The sequence below is a fragment of the Orcinus orca genome, chromosome 13, assembly GCF_937001465.1.
Source record: "Orcinus orca chromosome 13, mOrcOrc1.1, whole genome shotgun sequence".
NCBI classification, from domain to species: Eukaryota; Metazoa; Chordata; class Mammalia; order Artiodactyla; family Delphinidae; genus Orcinus; species Orcinus orca.
Window position 1 is genome coordinate 32,137,909 of NC_064571.1, and position 21,514 is coordinate 32,159,422.

General features: G+C 44.8%; 1 protein-coding gene across 2 annotated transcripts in view; it reads left to right on the forward strand.

Annotated features, from left to right (window-relative positions):
* The window catches only part of TGFA (transforming growth factor alpha), a 105,833-nt gene extending 98,929 nt beyond the window's left edge, over positions 1–6,904 (forward strand). For both annotated transcript variants that reach the window (XM_049695759.1, XM_033400448.2), the window contains exons 5-6: positions 804–913; positions 3,076–6,904. In XM_049695759.1, coding sequence (XP_049551716.1) covers positions 804–913; positions 3,076–3,083 — 118 coding nt within the window. In that variant the 3' untranslated portion in view covers positions 3,084–6,904. The remainder of the gene's footprint in view (positions 1–803; positions 914–3,075) is intronic.
* Positions 6,905–21,514: the final 14,610 nt, after the last annotated feature.

Genomic DNA, 21,514 nt, shown 5'->3' on the forward strand with positions numbered 1-21,514 from the left:
AACAGTCCTCCATGCTATCCCGAGGGAAACAACCATCAGTGTCTGCAGGTACTTAATGTCTTAGTGCTTCCTTTTCTGCCCTTCTCTTGGGTTCTCTGGTTCCTTTTTTGTGCTAACTCTGCAGACCGTTCATTCCTGCCCACAGAGGGAGGCCGAAGCGTTCATGGTCCTGATGCTTTAGGACTCCGGGTTTGGGGTTCACTGAGAGGATGAGTTTGCCACGACTAGAGAATGTTAGTCCTCAGAAAAAGATTCGAAGCCACGGAGGTGCATGATTTATTCGTCCATTCCTTCCGTGGGTCCATTGCAGCCCACGCACAGTCCCAGCTTTTCGGCTGGCAATTCCTGATGGATGGCCCCGTCCCTAGCCCTCCCAGCCCTGGCTAGCCTGAAGTGGTGGCTCTGACCCAGTCCTGACAGCGGTTCTGAGGCTGCTCCCGCATTTCTGGAGTTACCCAACTGCTGCTTTATGGAGCAAGCAGTCGGTGGGGGACCGGTCCCCTCTCTCAGCTGGAGCCAGGTACCTGCCTGCCAGGTTACCCTGCCAACCCAGAGCAGAGCAGCCGAATGGAGCTGGTCCTCTGGGGTGGCCAACAGGCCCTCTCACAGGTGGCCAGCTCCTGCCCCAAAGGCCACCACCCTGCAAAGCCCTCAGCCCCCTGCTGTGTCTCTCCCTCCGGAGGCCCCATGGGAAGGCTGGGTTAGAGCCCAGAGCTGCCCAGCAGGCCCCTCGGGCAGACGCTGCACCAGCTGGGCACCCCTGCCAGGCTCCTGCCAAGACCGTGTTCTCTGCACCTTTGCAGCTGCTGCCAGGTCCGAAAACACTGTGAATGGTGCCGGGCCCTCATCTGCCGGCACGAGAAGCCCAGTGCCCTCCTGAAGGGAAGGACTGCTTGCTGCCACTCAGAAACAGGTAAGAGGGCTGCCTCAAGGAAAGGCCTTTTTCCCTCGGGAGACACTATTGGGTAGAGAAAAGGACCACCTTCTCCAGGTCAGGGCAGAAGTTCTTGGAGGATGAAGCAGAAAGAAGGGAGAAAAAGAAGAGTGTATTCATCCTACCAAGTCAGGTTTAGTTTATTCTAATGTGTGTTTTACTCAGAAGGGAGCTCTTTTATCCTTACTGGTGACTGTGTGACCTTTAACAAGTAACTTAACCTCTCTGAGCCTTAGTTTTCTTGTTAAAAAGATGTTGTGCAAATTGAATAAGTACTGATATAAAGCACCTAGTGTGTCACAGATGTTCATTCTCTTTCCCTTGAGAAATCATCTCCCCTTTCCCATCTGTGAAATGAGAGATTTGGCCTATAGAAGGTCTTGAAGGACTCTAAACTCTTAGAATCCTGTGATCTTCCTTCAGTTTACCCTTGTTGCTTGAATATTTTCTCCAACATCCACGAAGAAGATTGGACATCTGGATATGAGGCCAAACTCACACCTCAGGAACCCTCATCCGAGCATCCCTTGCTCAGGGCTCCTTGAGTCAAATAGCAAATATATCCAGACAGGCTCTCAAAAGTCTCACATGAACAAGTTTCTGGACCACGGGGTTGACCCACAAAGCCCGTCAGAAACTTAGAGTTCCTTTTTAGGAAGCAGTGGATCAGGAGACAATCACCCCATACTCGTCCACCTGGGGGTGTCCTTCTCCAGTAAACAGGCAGCATTCCAGACGAGATCGGGCGCGTTCAGAGTGGTATGGCCATAGCACAGTCAGCATTCCAGAAGCTCACGGTTGCGTGGAGAAGACAGGAAGAAAAGCGCCTGGGAAGCTGGAACGCTGCGGTGTTCATTAGGCCTCCTGGTGATCTGACCTGGAGGGAACTGAAGGCCCTGGAGCACCCTTCACTTGGTCTTCATTTCAAGAGCCGTCGTAATTGTGCATGGGCAGCCCTTCTGATTTAGGAAGGTGCTGATTCATTAGTCCTCACCATAGCCTTAAGGAGGAGGGTGTGGGTAAACTGAGTCTGCTAAAGGCCTGCGTGGGTGCCTCCCTGAGTCCCTAGGGGAGCTAGGATGAGACCCACGTCCTCTGAAGGCCCCACTCACATCTCCTCCACTACCTCAGGGGACCATCCATTGAGCTAATGAAGATAAATATTTTTGTTTTGTCTTTTAGCACCAATAGGAATGGTGCTAAATATGCCTTTTTAAGAAAATTTATACTAGATTTTGTGCCATCGGTCTGCACCTTGGCAGAGTCATTTAGGATAGAGTAAATTTCTTGTTAATGTCACTTCTTCCCTACCCACATTTGAGAGAATGTTAGCTTTGAACCTGGGGATGGATCTGACCTTCCAGAGATGGCCACCAAGGCTGACGCCCCTCTCCTTGAGTTGACAGGTACCTTCCCACCTCCAGAGGAACCATGGGAGGGACCAGAGCAGGAAGATGTCCAGGCTGGGCTGGACTCAGGAGCTGCTGGGGAATGGGTACACGCTGCCTCCCCGTAACAGGCACAGAGGATACCGTCAGGGCCCACCCATTGAGCAACAAGGGGGTCCATTCTTTTTTTTTTTTTGCGGTACGCGGGCCTCTCACTGTCGTGGCCTCTCCCGCTGCGGAGCACAGGCTCCGGACGCGCAGGCTCAGCGGCCATGGCTCACGGGCCCGGCCGCTCCGCGGCATGTGGGATCCTCCCGGACCGGGGCACGAACCCGTGTCCCCTGCATCGACAGGCGGACTCTCAACCACTGCGCCACCAGGGAAGCCCAGGGGTTCCATTCTTAAACAGCCTCGGGGGAAGCCATTCTGCTGCCAGAGCCCTGACCCGCTCATGAGCTGCCCACTAAGCCACCCCTGGTGAGGGAACTGGCCGCAGACGGGGTTGAATCACCTCCAGTTGAATGAAGGCCCTCATGACAGCGCGCATCCCCATCCTCTTGTTTCCTTTGGCGCTGAAAGCACAGTTTCAGGAGCTTTTGCCCCTGCGGTTTAACCAGCAGAAGGTGGACTTGTCCGCCCAAAAGAGCCTGGTGACTTTGGCTGGTGCATCCCCAAGTTTCTGTCCCAAGCCAGTTTTCCCAGCCTGGCTGGGGTCTGGCCCGCAGAGCTTAACCTGTTTTTCCTTCCTTCCAGTGGTCTGAAGAGCCCAGAGGAGGAGTTCTTCCAAATGGCCTGCGGCAGCCTGAGAAAGAAAGGACTTCTTGAGGACCGCTCGGTGAGGGCTGCCTGGGACTAGCCAGCAGACCTTTCCTACTCTGCCTGCCCTCGCCTGTGTGAGCTTTTTGTCTTTTGTGGGCCTTCATTCAAAACTCTGTCCACAACTCTGTCTGCCTGGGGTTATCCAGTGTGACCTGGAGAAGAAATAAGTGGACCACAGTCTAAAGACTGGTCAGAAATGAACGGCACGGGGTGGACCTCCTGTTTACCTAATGAGCTGTGCGCGTTGGCGTCTGTGTCCAGGTGTGTGTAGGTGTGTTCTGCCAGTCGCGGATGCCAGGCTGTGCTTTTTTTAATAGGCCCATCTCCCCACAACAGTCTCCATCCTGCCTGACACTGGAGATTCCTTTAGTTGTTACAGTTTTTTTCTTACCGCTTATGGGAGAAGAAGGTGGAAAAAGGCATAACTGCTTTTTGCTACGTGAAGACACCAGTGTAAGAGGAGCCATGTCTGTCCTCTGTCCACAAGACCCTCAACCAGCCCGATATCTTCCACAGACACATGATGTTGAAGACCTTCCCGAGCTGTTGCCACCCTCAGAGATAACTTCTTATTTATTAGATGGATGATGGTGTCATTTTTAATCTCTTAAGTCAGTGTAAAAAGCGCAAAACCCTTTCAGACATCTGCATTAATGATGTATGTATTGCTGGCCAGAAAGTTAGACTGATTAGAAATGTCTGGTCTCTTTGGAACAGCTAAAGCTTGGGGAAAACCACCAGGATAGATGGAGATGGAAGCAGAGGATGAGTTGCTGATGGGAGCAAAGATTGGGGTTCAGAGGTCATGCCGTTTAATACACAAAACTAGTAAACGCCCCAGGATACAGTCCTGTTGAAAAGTTAGCAAATCTAGCAGTGGAGATCTGGCATCTTGTCAAGGAAGAGGAAGAATGCCTGTGTGTGCCTCCACATGGGGGAAACACAGACTACCCCGCTCTGTTATTAAACACGCTAACCGTCTAGTGGGCCCTCTGAGAATCTGTTTAGAAATAGAGCATTAACAGAGGGCCGCGGGCATTTGGGGCTGCATCCGTGAAGGGGGACCAGTCACTTATTTTCCATGTTGCTACTCAGTTGATGTTCTATTTTGAAAGGGAGAAATTGAACTTTCCTATTTATTTTTAAGCATTAGGAGAAATATTCCAGTGACGTTTTTTTTCTTTTCCATCCAGGATGCCTTTTTTTTTTTTTTTTTTTTTAACAAAAACTCTAACAAGCCATCTCCACCGTGTGGGTCTCACTTTTCCCTCAGGGAAGGAGAAATTGTTCTCCTGGGTGCTTTCCAACCCAGTGGGTCTGCCTGTGGGAAATTCCAGTTCCCTCCAACTGCACAGTGGGAGCTCATCCCTAGGAATTGTCATTAAAATTTGGAAACGGGAAACAATGAAATAATATGTAGACTCCATATGTGAGGGAACTCTTATTCCCTAATATTTGAAAAATGGAAGATTTCTACCTATTAACCCTTCAGTGCTTGTAGCGCCTCACATCGTGAAAGGGACCTTTAAAATATGTCAAGTTGGCTTGAAATTCCTACCAGGTCATTTTGTCCTCCTCGAATTCTTCTACCCCAGTATGTCTACTTCAGTGAATTTTCTCTGTATTTCTTACAGTTGAGACAATTATATGACACGTGTCTTAACTCTGGTACTTTTATTGAATGATGCAGCACCCAAAGCGCCCGTAGCAGAAATGGGGTCCGTTCGCCAGCAGTGTAACTGACCACAGCTCCCGGGTTTTAGTCATAAAAGAAAACACGCCTAAGTTCGCATTCCTTAGGCTGGTCCTACAGCAGCAGATCTGTGGGCTGAGGCTTGACCATAGGACACCAATGCAGTTGACACTAGTTTGTGGACCCCAGTTTGCACTCACTTTTCTCATCAGGCTCTACTGAAAGTCTGATCCCGGTTTGGAGAGACTAATGAAAGTGGAGTAGCATCCCTTGTTTTTAACTTGAGATCACATTTTTACTTTAGGACAATCTTGACTCAGTCTTTTAGAGGCTATTTGAGGTCTGGTTGCCTTTAAAGTGTATGAACTGATGTTGAGAATGTCTCATGGGGCTATGTTCACCTACTGAGTGGAAGGATCAGTGTCCAGTCTTCAGGTGTCCAAGAGCCTTTGCAGAGGTGAGAATATAAGGGTGGAAGCAGAGGGCACCTTCTTTGTTCCCTGTGGGGACCTCATATTTAGGGTCTGTGAATGCTCCAGTCCAGCAAGTCACAGCTGCCGATGCCCCATTCCTTGTGCCTGTACAACCATGCAATGAGTGGGCTCAAATGTGTGCCATCCTAGAAGTGCCTCTCAAAACAGTCCTCTGTAAACCAGCAGGTCTGAAGGGAGTTGGAAGCAGAGGTGGGGTCAAGGCAGGCCTGGTTGGACCTCTGTCCATGCTCCAGGCTAGGAGAACCTTGCTTCTTTAGTGATTTCTCTCTTAGAAATCAGATGGCCAACAAGCATTGGATTCCTATGCCATTAATGGCATTGGTACTTCTTTGGCATTGGTTAGGTGTAAAAACGCCCCCTTTTCAGGTTAAAAATCATCTCCTAATCCATCTCCATAGGTTCCCCATGTTTCCTTGCTTTTTAGAAAGCCAAGTTGATTACGATCAGGGAATCATTCCCAAGATCTGACATGGTAAGCGGTCACACACACCTGGGGGCGGGGAACACAGCCGTTTCCAATGTCTGGCTCAGGAGAAATGTAAAGCCCGCATTTAAAAAAAAGGGAGGGGGTGCTTCCAAATCTTTTGTGGGGCCTGGATTTTCCCACTGCTCTACAGGCTGTGACTTCTTTAAGCATACTGGCGGGAAACGTCTTCTGCTAATGAAAGGAGAACAGCGGCCAATCCTGATCTGGAAGACACATCTGGATACACATGTAACCAAGCAAGATATGAGTTTGCTATTGTGTGCCAGCAGAGAAGGCGGGCAGAATGTCCCCAGAGTCTATCTGCCATGAAAGGAGGCGGCGGGATTGACGTTCCCCCATCCATATTGACGAGGGAGGAGGTGTGCTTCCAAAGCTTCTTGGGAGCCTGGTCTGTGCAGGTGGAGAAAGTGTCTGGCATCTTCAGGTTTCCCGGGTCTGGGCTGCCTCGGGGCACAAGAACCGCTGGCTATGGCTACTCTTCCAGGCAGGTTTGGCAGGAAGAACAGTGCTCAGGAGACCCCAGCCCCTTAGTAGGATCTGGGCTTTGATTCCTGCCAACCTGCTCAGCTGAGGAAGGGGCAGGGCATGATTCAAACGCCCAGGACCAAGGGGGACATCACAGAAACAAGATGAACACATATGTTTGTTCTTAATGTTCTAACATAAGACCTGTTCTCTGGAGCTACTGATCTTACCAGGCTTTCTAAAAGATCTCACGGCAAACACACACATAGTACTGAACACAACCCCTCTTCCTAGTGTAATAATTTACTGAAGTGTTCAACTTCTCATTATCTTATTATAACAAACCTGATGCTTTTTTTTTTTTAGAACTTGTTACTCTGACTTCTGTATATGTTGCACTGAAAAGGTTAATATTTAATGTTTTAATTTATTTTGTGTGGTAAGTTAATTTTGATTTCTGTAATGCGTTAATGAGATTAGCAGTTCTTTTCCTTAATGTCTGAATTGTACTTATTTAAAGAGTAGTGAGCAATGTAAAATGCAGTTGTGTTTTTCGGTAATGTGTATTGTTGTTCAGTTGTACTGTACCTTGTTTGGAAGGATGAAGGAATGAACTCTTTTTTTCCTAAATCAAGACTAGAGCTTTTCTTTCATGAGATTGGGAGACGGCTGAAGCACGTTTAAGATTTTTCTCTGCAAATGTGAATGATGAGAAAAAACTAGATGCTCTTTTGCAAATGTGGGAATCCTGAAATTAACTTGAGTTGATCCCTGTCTGCTTGGAAAAACCAAATTCCCTGAAGTTCTTCTCAATGTATGAGTATTTCATTTACTATGTGTCCAACAATACACTAACTAGTGTGAAAGAAAAGATGAAACATACAGTCCCTGCCCCAAAGGAATCAAAATCTGGCTGAGACTGACTGACACGCAGAAAATAATTCCAGACCAATTCCAGCCAAAATACAAATAACGCCCGAAATTCTAAGGTAGGGAGTATGTGTTAACAGCTATGATTCTCCAAGTGTGGTCCCCAGACCAGCAGTATCAGCATCACCTGGGAACTTCTTAGGAACGCAAATTTTCAGGCCCCACCCCAAACCTGTTAAACTCTCGAGATGCCCCATGCCCCCTCCACCTTCCAGATGATTCTGATACATGCTCGAGTTCGAAAACCACTGTGCTATAGGACTCAGAGGACCCATCCAGGAAAAAGCCCCCATGAACTTGGAATCAGCCAGACCTTCCCTCATTTATCCAGGTGACTTGCAGGTGCCAGCTTGAATCCATGGTCTGGATCGTTCGCGCTCAGCCTTTGGGGATGCTGTCGGCCCACACTTCAGACCCCTGTTTTGCCTGGCTGCTGTATGCCCTGACTCCTGCCTGGCCCGGCCTTGGGGTGTGACCTAGCCTTGCCTCCCCTCTAGCTCGGAGCTCCTTGCCCAGCAGCAGCCTGGAATTCTAGCCCCAGCGCTCTTTCCCCGTCTCCTGAAACTCCCGCTTCCGCACTGGCCATCCACAGGACTTGCTCTGCAAGCCCTGAGCTTTCTGCCTCTGCCTTTCACCTCCAGAAACAGGAAGTGCCCGTGGTCACACACCCCTGGGTCGAGCAATGCCTTTTCCACTAAGCTAGTGTCTCTCACCCCAGATCAATTGAATTCTAGAATCTGTAGGGGTGGAGCTTGAACATCTTTTTAAAATCTCTCCCCGTGATTCTAATCCAATCCCTACTGCCCTCTGGAATATGCCAAGCCCCAGGGAGCACGTGGCACAGGAGAGGTTTCATGCCTGGAGCTGAGATACCCATCCAAGGCGTCCCACCCTAGTCCATGCTTAAGTATCCCTTAATATCCAGCAGATGTTAGCCCTGGGAAACAGGGAGGCTTGGACCTCCTTTCAAGTGGGATCGTCTAAAGCAAAGAAGTGAGATAACACCTGTGGGAACAGGGCCCCCTGAGGAGTACCATGTGGCTGATGCTCGAGGGTATGCACAACTGGGCAATGGCTTTTCAGGAGCCAAATTTTGCAATTGGGAATGAAAATGTGACATTGATACTGAAAAGTAAACAGGAGAGGAAAAAAAATCCTCTCTCCAGGGACATTTACCTCAATGGAAGCTTCAGGCCCTGATGTGCAGCTGAACAGGTGCTCTAGGGCGGGAGGAGCCCCTGCTGCCATGAAGTCCTCCAGGGCAAGTCCAAGTCTGGCAGGGGAGCCCCTCTCAGGGGGGTCAGGGGAGCAGAGTTGAGAACTGGGCAAGGGAACAGCTCCACTCCCTGGGCTGGTCTGCCCTGCCTGTTCCAGGGAAGGATTCCTCGGGTCTAGAAATGTGACATCCCAGAAGGACTGTGCTGTAAAGAGCTGGCATCATTTAAACCTTGTCCCACCAGGGCAGAGCACGCAGCGGCACCCTCCCCTGCAGCATGGCGCTCCCACCTGCCTTTGTAAAAGAAGCCCCCAAAACAGCACAGGGGCTCCGGGTCCCCGTGGTGGAAGGAAGCTCGGAGGTGAAGACCTGGGCTGGCTGCAGCCCTGCTTTTGGCTGTGTCACCCTAGGGCGGTACTAATTCTTTCTGAACCTCCAGTCCCTGCCTATTTAGCTCCTGCCCGTTTAGCTCACGGAGCTGTTAAGGTAAAACGTATAAACTCCCACTTGCTCAGCCTGATTCTTGCAATAAAAAAATCTAGTGCTGGGGGCTTCCCTGGTGGCACAGTGGTGGAGAGTCCGCCTGCCGATGCAGGGGACGTGGGTTCGTGCCCCGGTCCAGGAGGATCCCACGTGCCGCGGAGCGGCTGGGCCCATGAGCCATGGCCGCTGAGCCTGCGCGTCCGGAGCCTGTGCTCCGCAACGGGAGAGGCCACAAGAGTGAGAGGCCCGCGTACCACAAAAAAAAAAAATCTAGTGCTGTCCTAAATGCCGTTGACACGTTGCCCACCTCAAGGGAGGCCTCACTCCTCCATCCTCCAGTGACATTCAATCCAAGGTGAAAAAAGGCATGAGGAGGGGAGATTGTATGAGAACTATTTCCAGAGGGCCAGTGGCAAAACGGGCCACATCCAGAGGGTCATGGTCCCAGGACACCACCTTTAGAAGTGGTTAAGGACCTAGGAGGGTGAGGAAAACTCTCCTTAGACGTAGGAAGGTGTTCATTGTGGCCTCAAGTTGCAGGACCAGAGACAAAGAGGTTGACCTCAGCTCATCAGAGGGTCTTTCTCATCATTAGAGCCACCTCCTGTTCCAGAGCCACCTCCTGTTCTCCCCAACACCAAAGTGATCAAGCAGAGGCTGGGTGGCCACCAGGGACACAGTGGGTGCCTGGTGAACTAGAACAGGAGCCGGAAGACCTTGGGGCCAGTCTTCCTCTAAGGATCCTGGCCACCGTCTCCTGCCCGTGAGTCCACGGGCTACCCCAGCCCTCCAAACCTCCACCTACCACAGCACCCTTCCGCAATAGTCTTTCTGAGCCGACTTCAGCCTCTGTCCTCCCCTTGTCCTGCTGTGGGTCTTGTGGTCTCCCAGAGCTTCGCGGTGATGGGGGGGCATCTCAGGCCCTGCCCAGCCCCCTTCCCTCCCACCTGCTGTCTGTAGAGCCCCTGTGGCTTAACCATACTCAGGAGGGTCCCTATACAGGGACCACAGATCCAGTAGCTCTCATGAGAGGGCCTTCTCTGGCTCCCTCTCTATCCCCATGTGCCGAGATGTACTAGTGCCCTCCCAGATCCACTCTCCACCATCCTCTGCCCAGTGCCCCACTATGGACAGCCTCTGTAGGGCTCTCTTGCCCAATGGCTTCTGGTTCAGCTAGTGGGAGGCCCTGGAGGAGAGCGGGGTCGTTTGTTTGTTTTTATGGTGCAATTCTTTTCTGTTTCTTTTTTGTTTTTTCGGTGTGTGGACCTCTCACTGTTGTGGCCTCTCCCGTTGCGGAGCACAGGCTCGGGATGCGCAGGCTCAGCGGCCATAGCTCATGGGTCTAGCCGCTCCGCGGCATGTGGGATCTTCCCGGACCGGAACACGAACCCGTGTCCCCTGCATCGGCAGGCGGACTCTCAACCACTGCGCCACCAGGGAAGCCCTCTTTTCTGTTTTTTAAATTTACCTATATTTGATTTACAATGTTATATTAGTGACAGGTGTACAGCATAGTGACTCAATATTTTCATAGATTATATGAAATTTTATAAAGTCATTATACTCCGTTTAAAATGACTACAAGGTAATGGCTATATTTCCCTGTGCTGTACAATAAATTCTTGTTACTTCTCTGAGACGGAGGTATTTTAACCCCCCTCCCTTCCTGCTCCAGTGCTGTGTCTCCAATAATTACGCCCCAGCACTAGGCTCTCAGGGCCCCTCCTCCTTCCAGCTCTCACCACACTTCATTTACGCCACTCCCTCCCCTTGTCCCTTCTGCTCTGGGGTGGTAATGGCTCCCCACAGTTGCCAGTTTTAACTCTGCCAATCTTGCCCCCCCAACCTTGCCCTTTAATTTCCAGGGATACTTAACCGGAGGCTAAAAATTCAAATGCCATCAGGAGTGAAGCTGTTAATGGGAATTAGTGCAACTGCTGGATGGGAGCGTAAATGCCCACGAGTAGATTGCATCTGGCATGGGAGGTGGACATGGGGATAAACTGGGGTGCACAGACCTCTTCTGAAGGGGGCGATCATGTCTCAGTTCCAGCCCATAATTGATATCCAGCAAGGTGGCCTGATTTTCCATTTTTTCAAGAGAAGCAGAAAATCTGGACTTTTTCATGAAATAGCTCCGTTCCTAAATGTGACTAAAATTCATAAACCGCTCTGTGGCCACACCGAAATCTGTCTGCAGGTCACCATCCGTTGGCAGCCTTCACTCTCAAGCTGTTCACTTGTCTCCACCTCTGCCAGGCCCTTTCACGCCTCTCTGCCTTCACAGTTCTCTTTACTAGGAATGGCTTTTGCTGCTTCTTGGCCTGAGCAAACTTCTGGTCCTTCAAGAAGGGACTCACACCTCATTTTCTCTCTGGAGCCTTCTTGGAGCCCCCATGCAGAGCCTTCCCAACGCACCCAGAGCACTTTGTACATCCTTATGTTAAGACACTCATCTCACTGGCTGACACTGTTGACAAACTCCTCGACAAGTTGCCCTGTGCCCAGGATCATCTTGTGCCCCAGGTCATGAGCTTCTCAAGGTCAAAAACCTCTGTCCTATGCATCTTTGTAGCCCCAGCATTTAGCCTGATGGCTGAAGGATGCAAGGTGATACAATAACTCTTTGTTGAACAAAATCCTCAGATATACGGGGCTTTGGTTGGACCAATGTCTGTCTCTGGAGGCAGGAGAGATCACTGGGGATCTCTGGGTCCTGTGGAGCTGCGTTATCTGGACTTGGTGTTGGATGCTACGGTTGGACACCTCACAGGTCAAATAGGAAACCAGGGAGAGTCCCAAAGACCTATCATGAGAGCTTTGCTTCTAGGCAAAAACACATTACATGTTCTGACCAGTATCTTACCAAGAACTTCGTCACAGCCGAGGTGAATTTAACAGGAATATTTTTCCCCCCAGATTTATTAAGAAAGAAATGACATATAACATTGTGTAAGTTTAAGGTGTACAGTGCAACGATTTGATGCATGTATCTATCGCAAAATGACTACCACAGTAGGGAAATTAACACTTCCACTCCCTCGCATAGTTACCATTTTTGTGTGTGTAGTGAAGACACTCAATATCTAATCTCTTAGCAACTTTCAAGTGTATAATACATATTTTTAACTATAGTCACAATGCTGTACATTGTATCCCCAGAGCGTACTCATCTTACAACCAGAAGTTTGTACCCTTTGACAAACTTCTCCGCATTTCTCCCACCCCCGCACCAGCTCCTGGCAACCACTATTCTACTCCGTTTCTCTGAGTTCAGCTTTTTTTAGATTCCACATGTAAGTGAAGCCTTACAGTGTTTGTCTTTCTCTGTCTGACTTATTTCACTTTGCATAATGCCCTCAAGGCGCATCATGTTGTCACAAATGGCAGGATTTCCTTCTTTCTCGTGGCTGGGCAACATTGCATTGTGTATATATGGCACGCCTTTATCCATTCATTCACTGGTGGACACTTGGTTTGTCTCCGTATTTCAACTATTGTGACTAATGCTGCAATGCACAAGGAAGTGCAGATATCTCTTTGAGAACCAGATTCCATTTTCTTAGGTTACATACCAAGAAGTGGGATTGCTGAACCATATTGTGTTCTGTTTTTAATTTTTTTTAGAAACCTCCATACTGTTTTCCATAATGGCTGCACCAATTTACATTCACTGCAGCAGTGCACAGGAGTTCCCTTTACTTCACGTCCTCGCCAGCACCTGGTTTTGGCTCTAGCCCTTCCATGTCCGGCCCCACCTCCTACCAAGGTAATAGCTCCCAGCACACTCTGAGGAAAGATGACTGGTGTTCATGTCAGATCCAGCTCTCCCACCAAAGCCACTGGGCACACGCAGACTGTATAAGGACGCTCCCACACAAGGACACCCCTTTAAGACCACAATAGGTAACCATTTCACCCAATTTCATAGAGATAGAGAAAGTTAAGCAAACTGAGAAGACAGAGGAATTTGTTTCAGTTGAAAGGACAAGAGAAAAACCCTGAAAAAAACAACTAATGAAACAGAATTCTTAAGACAGCAAGAGAAAAACAAAAAGCTATATACAAGGGAACCCCAAAAGGCTGATTTTTCTGCAGAAACTTTTTCCTTTTCTGCAAAAGGAAGTGGCATGCCCTAAGAATTCTCTCTTTAACTTGTATCATTTTAATTATGTCATGTTTTCGTGTGAGCCTGTTTGGGTTCATTTCGTTTGGGACCATTTGTGCCTCCTGTACCTGGATATCTGTTTCCTTCTTCAGGTTTGGAAAGTTTTCAGCCATAATTTTATCTAATATCAATATCAGTGTCTAGGTTGCTGGTCTTTTCTTTTCAGCACCTAAATATACTGGGTGGGCCAAAAAGTGACTTCGGTTTTCTAAGTAAAAATAAAAGACAGATTTTTCATTTTCACCAAGAACTTTATTCAACAACGTTTTCACCCTCTTGTTCCACTACCTTCTGCCATTTTTCAGGCAACTTCCTAATTCCATCTTCCCAAAACTTTTTATCTTTTTGAGCAAAGAACTGTTCCAGGTGCCTTTTACAGTCTTCCATTAAGAGAATTTCATAAAGACTGAAATAAATGGAAATCTGAAGGTGCAATGTCTGGTGAATACAGCAGATGAATCAGAGCTTCCCAGCCAAGCTGTAACAGTTTTTGCCTGGTCATCAAACAAACACATGGTCTTGCATTATCCTGATGGAAGCCTATGCGTTTTCTATTGACTAATTCCGGACACTTTTCGTCGAATGCTGCTTTCAGTTGGTCTAATTGGGAGCAGTACTTGTTGGAATTAATCGTTTGGTTTTCTGGAAGGAGCTCATAATAGAGGACCCCTTTCCAATGCCACCATATACACAACATCACCTTTGGATGAAGACCGGCCTTTGGTGTGGTTGGTGGTGGTTCATTTCACTTGCCCCACGATCTTTTCTGTTCCACATTGTGGTACAGTATCCACTTTTCATCGCCCATCATAATTTGTTTTAAAAACAGAACATTTTCATTACGTTTCAGCAGAGAATTGCATGCAGAAATACGTCCAAGAAGGTTTCTTTCACTTAACTTATGTGGAACCCAAACATCAAAGCGATGGACATAACCAAGCTGGTGCAAATGATTTTCAATGCTTGATTTGGATATTTTGAGTATGTCGGCTATCTCCCACGTGGTAGAACGTTGATTTGTTCTCAGTTATTGTTTCGCTTTGATCACTATCAACTTCAGCTGGTCTACCTGACCGTGGAACATCATCCAGAGAGAAGCCTCCAGCATGAAACTTCGCAAACCACTTTTGACATGTTCGATCCATCACAACTCCTTCTCCATATACTGCACAAAACTTTTTGTGCATTTCAGTTGCATTTTTACCTTTCTTGAAATAATAAAGCATAATATGTGAAAAATGTTGCTTTTTTCTTCCATCTTCAATATTAAAGTGGCTACACAAAAATTCACCAATTTTGATGTCTTTTTTTAAATGCACACTGATATAACAGCTGTCACATACAATCTAACAAAAAAAGACAACTAAGTGCTGCTAGAGCCATCTTATGGAAAAAACCAAACGAAATTTTGGCCCACCCAATACAACTTCCAAGACTGTATCAGGAAGATATTGACAGTCTAAACAGGCTGATCACAAGTAATGAAATTAAATTTGTAATTTAAAAAAGACTCCCAGCAAACAAAAGTCCATGACCATACTACTTCAAAGGGGAATTCTACCAAACATACCAAGAATTGTTAGTACCTGTCCTTCTCAAACTATTCCACAAAACTGAAGGGGATGGAACACTCCCAAATTCATTCTAAGAGGCCACCATTACCCTGATACCAAAACCAGACAAGGACACTACAAAAAAGGAAAATTACAGGACATTATGTCTGATGAATATAGATGCAAAAATCCTCAACAAAATATTAGCAAATCAAATTCAGCAATATATAAAAAGGATCATATACCATGATCAAGTGGAATTTATTCCAGGGATGCAAAGATGGTTCAATATTTGCAAATCAATCACTGTGATACACCCCTTTAACAAAAGGAAGGATAAAAATCACATGATTATCCTAACAGATGCAGAAAAAGCATTTGACAAAACTCAACATCCATTCACAATAAACACTCTCCTTAAAGTTGGTATAGAGGGAATATATTTCAACATAATAAATGCCATTTATGACAAGTCCACAGCTAACATCATACCCAATGGTGAAAAACTGAAAGCCTTCCCTTTAAAATCATGGACAAGGGTGCCCACTCTAGCCACTTATATTTAACATAGTATTAGAGGTTCTAGCCACAGCAATCAGATAAGAAAAAGAAATAAAAGTCATACAAATTGGAAGGGATAAAGTAAAAATGCCACTAATTGCAGATGACATGATACTATACATAGAAAACTCTAAAATCTCCAAACCAAAAAAAAAAAATCTATTAGAACTTATAAATGAATTCATTAAAGTTGCAGGATACAAGATTAATATACAGAAATCTGTTGCTTTTCTATACACTAATAATGAACTATCAGAAAGAGAAAGCAAGAAAACAATCCCATTTAAAATAGCATCAAAAAGAATAAAATATCTAAGAATAAACTTAACTAAGGAAGTGAAAGATCTATACTCTGAAAACTACAAAAACTGACAAAGGAAATTGAAGATGGTACAAAGAAATGGAAAGATATCCCATGTTCTTGGAGTGGAAGAATTAATATTGTTAAAATGGTCACACTACCCAAAGCAATCTACAGATTTAATGCAATCCCTATCAAAATACCCAGGACATTTTTCACAGAACCAGAGCAAATTATCCTAAAATTTATATGGAATCACAAAAGACCTCTAATTGCCAAAGCAATCTTGAGAAAAAGAACAAAGACTGGAGGTTATACCTCCCAAACTTCACACTATACTGCAAAGCTACAGTAATCAAGAGAGCATGGTACTGGCACAAAAACACATATATAGATCAATGAAACAGAATAGAGAGTTCAGAAATAAACCAATGCCCTTATGGTCAATTAATCTACAACAAAGGAGGCAAGAATATACTGTACAGAAAAGACAGTCTCTTCAATACTGGGTGCTGGGAATACTGGACAGCTACATGTAAAGAATGAAATTAGAACATTTTCTCATAACATACACAAAAAAATAAACTCAAAATGGATTAAGGACCTAAATGTAAGATCTGAAACCATAAAACTCCTAAAAGAGAATGTAGGTGGAACACTCTGATGTAAATCGCAGCAATATTTTTTTGAACCTGCCTCCTAAGGCAAAAGAAACAAAAGCAAAAATAAATGAAAGGGACGTAATTAAACTTCAAAGCTTTTGCATAACAAAGAAAACCATTGACAAAATGAAGAGAACCTACTAAATGGGAGAAAATACTTGCAAATGATATGACTGATAAGGGGTTAATACCCAAAATACATAAATAGCTCATACAGCACAATACTTAAAAAAACAAACAACCTGATTAAAAAATGGGCAGTAGATCTGAATACTTTTTTTTTTTTTTTTTTTTTTTTTTCAGTACGCGGGCCTCTCACTGTCGTGGCCTCTCCAGTTGCAGAGCACAGGCTCCGGATGCGCAGGCTCAGCGGCCATGGCTCACGGGCCCAGCCGCTCCATGGCACATGGGATCTTCGCGGATCCGGGCACGAACCCGTGTCCCCTGCATCGGCAGGCAGACTCTCAACCACTGCGCCACCAGGGAAGCCCTCTGAATATTTTTCTAAAGAAGATATACAGATGACTAACAGGCAAATGAAAAAATGCTCAACATCACTAATCATCTGAGAAATGCAATTCAAAGCCACAATATCACCTCACACTTGTCAAAATGGTTACATCAAAAAACCTACAAATGGGCTTCCCTGGTGGCACAGTGGTTGAGAGTCCGCCTGCCGATGCAGGGGACACGGGTTCGTGCCCCGGTCCGGGAAGATCCCACATGCCGCGGAGCGGCTGGGCCCGTGAGCCATGGCTGCTGAGCCTGCGCGTCCAGAGCCTGTGCTCTGCAACGGAATAAGCCGCAACAGTGAGAGGCCCGCGTACCGCAAAAAAACAACCTACAAATAACAAATGTCGTCAAGGATGTGGAGAAAATGGAACCCTAGTACATTGTTGGTGGAGTTGTAAATTGGTGCGGTCACTATGGAAAACAGTATGGAGAATCTTCAAAAAACTAAAAACTAAATATGATCCAGCAATGCCACTGCTGGGTGTATGTCCAAAGAAAATAAAAACACTAATTCAAAAAGATACATGCACCCCAACGTTCATAGCAACATTATTTACAATAACCAAGATATGGAAGCAACCTATGTGTCCATCAACATATGAATGGATAAAGAAGATGTGATATATATATATAATGGAATACTACCCAGCCATAAAACAGAATGAAATTCTGCCATTTGCAACAACATGGGTGGACCTAGAGAGTATCATGCTTAGTGAAGTAAGTCAGACAGAGAAAGACAAATACTCCATGTTATCACTTATATGTGGAATCTAAAATATAAAACAAATATATATGAGAAAACAGAAACACACTCACAAATATAGAGAACAAACTAGTGGTTACAAGTGGGGAGGGGCAAGATAGGAGTAGGGGATTAAGAGATACAAACTACTATGTATAAAATAAATAAGCAACAAGGATATTTTGTGCAGCACAGGAAATACAGCTATTATTTTATTTTGTAATGACTATAATCTATAAAAATATAATATGTAAAAATATCGTGTCACTATTCTGTATATCTGAAACTAATATCATATTGTAAACCAACTATACTTCAATCTTTAAAAAAACCTATAACAAGGACCTACTGTATAGCACAAGGAACTACATTCAATACCTTGTAATAACCTAGAGCGGAAAAGAATCTGAAAAATAATATATATATATATATATATATATATATATATATATATCTGAATCACTTTGCTGTACACCTGAATCTAACACAACATTGTAAATCAACTATACTTCAATTTTTAAAAAACCTAACTGTATACTGCTTATAAGAAATGTATCTTAAAAATAAGGGTACAGAAAAATTGCATATAAAAGAGTAGAAAAATATAGACTATAAAAATGCCAAGTAAAAGAAAGCTGGTGTGGCTATACTCACATAAGATAAAGTGTACCACAAGGCATTTCATAATGCTAAAAGGTTAATTACATTTACCAGGAAGATATAAAAACTTAAAATGTGCCATGTGTGTGCCAAATGGCATTGTTTCAAAAATTCATAAGGCAAAAATGAACACAGAGTATATACTGCTCCTAACAGGTAAGGCACTTTCTAGAAAGAAACATTTATACCCATGGACATTTATTTAATTTAAAATTGGGAGGAAGATGAGAAGAACCAACTTCTTGGGCACACCCTGAAGCGTAAACACAAGTGTGTTATACTCAGAAAAAATGTATACAGTATGTATACAGACTGAGCTACCATGGTTTTTTTCCCAATCTTTGAAGCAAAAGAAGAAAAGTTAAAGACTCTATGACCACTCTAACCCAGATATTCTCCCCTGTCCTCCTTCCATACCCAATCTGAAAACCTTCCTATTTCCCTCTAGATTATGTGGGGGAGAAAGTAGGGATGCAGGAAAAGACACCAAAACTCTCTGTGGATCTCCCAAAGCCAAGTAGTCTTCTGACCACTCTTCTGCTGCTGATCTTTGCTACAGTGTAGCTTAATGTTATGAGCACAGCTTGAAAGTCATTTTGCCTAAGTTCAAATCCCAGATCTGTCGCTTATTAGCTGTGTGAACTTGGGTAATTTATTTAATATCTGTGCACCTCAGTTTCCTTCACCATAAAATGGGGATACCCTCAGAAGTGATTGCAGAGATTAAATATGTAAACTTTATAAAGCTTAGAACTGTATCTGGCACACAGTATAGGCTGTCGTTTTCATCTGCTTCATCCTCTACACTTTGATGGACTGCAGTCTTCAACTGGATCAGAAATACATTCCAAACATTCTGTGACCTTCTGCCCACTTAAGGATCTGTGGACATAAATATCTCTCAATTGAATATGATTGGTTGATCCATATAGGGTTTAATTATGGCCATATCCAAGCCTTACTCTCTGAATATATACATACAGGTGAACACTAGGTTATTTCCATTCTGGAAAAGAAAGTACAGATGATGTAACTCTAGTAAAGGCATATTGAGAACCCAATTCCAATGCTATGCTCTTTGAGTTGAACTCTGAGCGGTCATAAACACTCTCAAAAGCATTCAACCTGTGACTGGGATGTTTCCTTGAATGAATATTTGAAATACTGGCATGGAATAAAAGGCATATATCAAACCCCGGAAGCAATCTTTTTCTCACAAAGCCATTCACTTTTTTCTTTCATTTATTACTTACTTATTTATTTATTTATTTATTTTTGGCTACATTGGGTCTTCGTTGCTGTGCACGTGCTTTCTCCAGTTGCGGCAAGCGGGGGCTACTATTCGTTACAGTGCACTGGCTTCTCATTGCAGTGGCTTCCCTTGTTGCGGAGCACGGGCTCTAGGCGCACAGGCTTCAGTAGTTGTGGCTCGTGGGCTCTAGAGTGCAGACTCAGTAGTTGTGGCGCAGGGGCTTAGTTACTCCACAGCATGTGGGATCTTCCCCAACCAGGGATCGAACCCATGTCTCCTGCATTGGCAGGAGGATTCTTAACCACTGCGCCACAAGGGAAGCCCAGGCCATCCACCTTGAAACAACAAACTTTAAGGTTGACCAGAAAGTGTACAATTCACACTCTCTAAAGACAATATACTAAAGCTATAAATAAATCATATGAATTTAAACAGCTACAACAATAACAACAACTTAATGTTTTCATTAAGAAAAGACTCAAATAATTTTGGCCAGGAGACAGATAGATAAATATAAAACTGAAAACTGACTACAAAATAACAAAAACAGATTACATATCAAAATTTATAATCTGTAGCCAGTTGATTCAGAAGTAAAATCACCTTTATTATTTAATTAAATTAACCAAAGAACAAACAAAATAACTAGATGTTCAATTCAATAATTTACAAAAGAACCAACAAAATGCCTAAAGAAAGTAGAAGAAAGAAAACCATAAAAGTCATCCCATTGGGCTGCATCTCACCAGCACGATACTTTGGGCTGCAAGCAACTGAAGACCCAAGTAAAAGAGACTTAAATAATAAGTTTGTTATGGGAGTTTGCGGGTGGGTAGTTTCCAGAGTTGCTTAATTCGCAGGCTTGTGACCCAAATTCATACAGCCACTATGGAGGACAGTATGGAGGTTCCTTAAAAAACTAAAAATAGAACTACCATATGACCCAGCAATCCCACTCCTGGGCATATACCCTGAGAAAACCATAATTCAAAAAGAGTCATGTACTACAATGTTCATTGCAACACTATTTACAATAGACAGGACATGGAAGCAACCTAAGTGTCCGTCGACAGATGAATGGATAAAGAAGATGTGGCACAAATATACAATGGAATATTACTCAGCCATAAAAAGAAGTGAAATTGAACTATTTGTAGTGAGGTGGATGGAGCTAGAGTCTGTCATACAGAGTGAAGTTAAGTCAGAAAGAGAAAAACAAATACCGTATGCTAACACATACATATGGAATCTAAAAAAAAAAGAGGTTCTGATGAACCTAGGGGCAGGACAGGAATAGAGATGCAGACATAGAGAATGGACTTGAGGACGTGGGGAGGGGGAAGGGTAAGCTGGAACGAAGTGAGAGAGTAGCATTGACATATACACATACCAAATGTAAAATCGATAGCTAGTGGGAAGCAGCCGCATCGCACAGGGAGATCAGCTCAGTGCTTTTTGACCACCTAGAGGGGTGGGATGGGGAGTGTGGGAGGGAGACACAAGAGGGAGGAGATATGGGGATATATGTATATGTATAGCTGATTCACTTTTTTATACAGCAGAAACTAACACAACGTTGTAAAGCAACTATACTCCAATAAAGATGTTAAAAAAAATTAGAAAAAATGTTCCCAAAGCAAACAGTATCTCATAGGCCCTCATTAAATGGTAGCTATTATAATTACTTCAGTTACACAGGGTGATACTTTAAGACAAACATACTTGCCTCCCTGTGACCACCAGTGGGATTAAAAATCACAGGGAGGAGGATACAGTTTTGTAGGGTTGAAACCCAGTTGCAAAGACACTGGCTTCTCCTTTTGGCAGGCAGCTTTGTGACCCAACCCCACACAGCAAGTGCCTGTACCTATGCAATTATCTTATTTTTCAATTATTTTCTCAAGCTCTTTCCCCCTGACCTGAACCCTTCCGCGCTGGTAAAACCTTTGCTGCTGCAGCCTCAGCTGAGAATTGCAAATGCAAACCCAAATCTCCCCTCTTCTTCCTATTTTCCTTTGGGGATTCAAAAGAAGGGACGTTTTTGATCACAACTGAAAAATCTTACTCTTATATCTGAAGAAGGCAGCATTGTCTTAGTTATTGTCTTATTTGTAATTGTTGCAATAAAATATGAGCCAAAAGATTGTTAAAAATGTTTCTTCTATTTTTCTGATTATAAAAGTAATACAC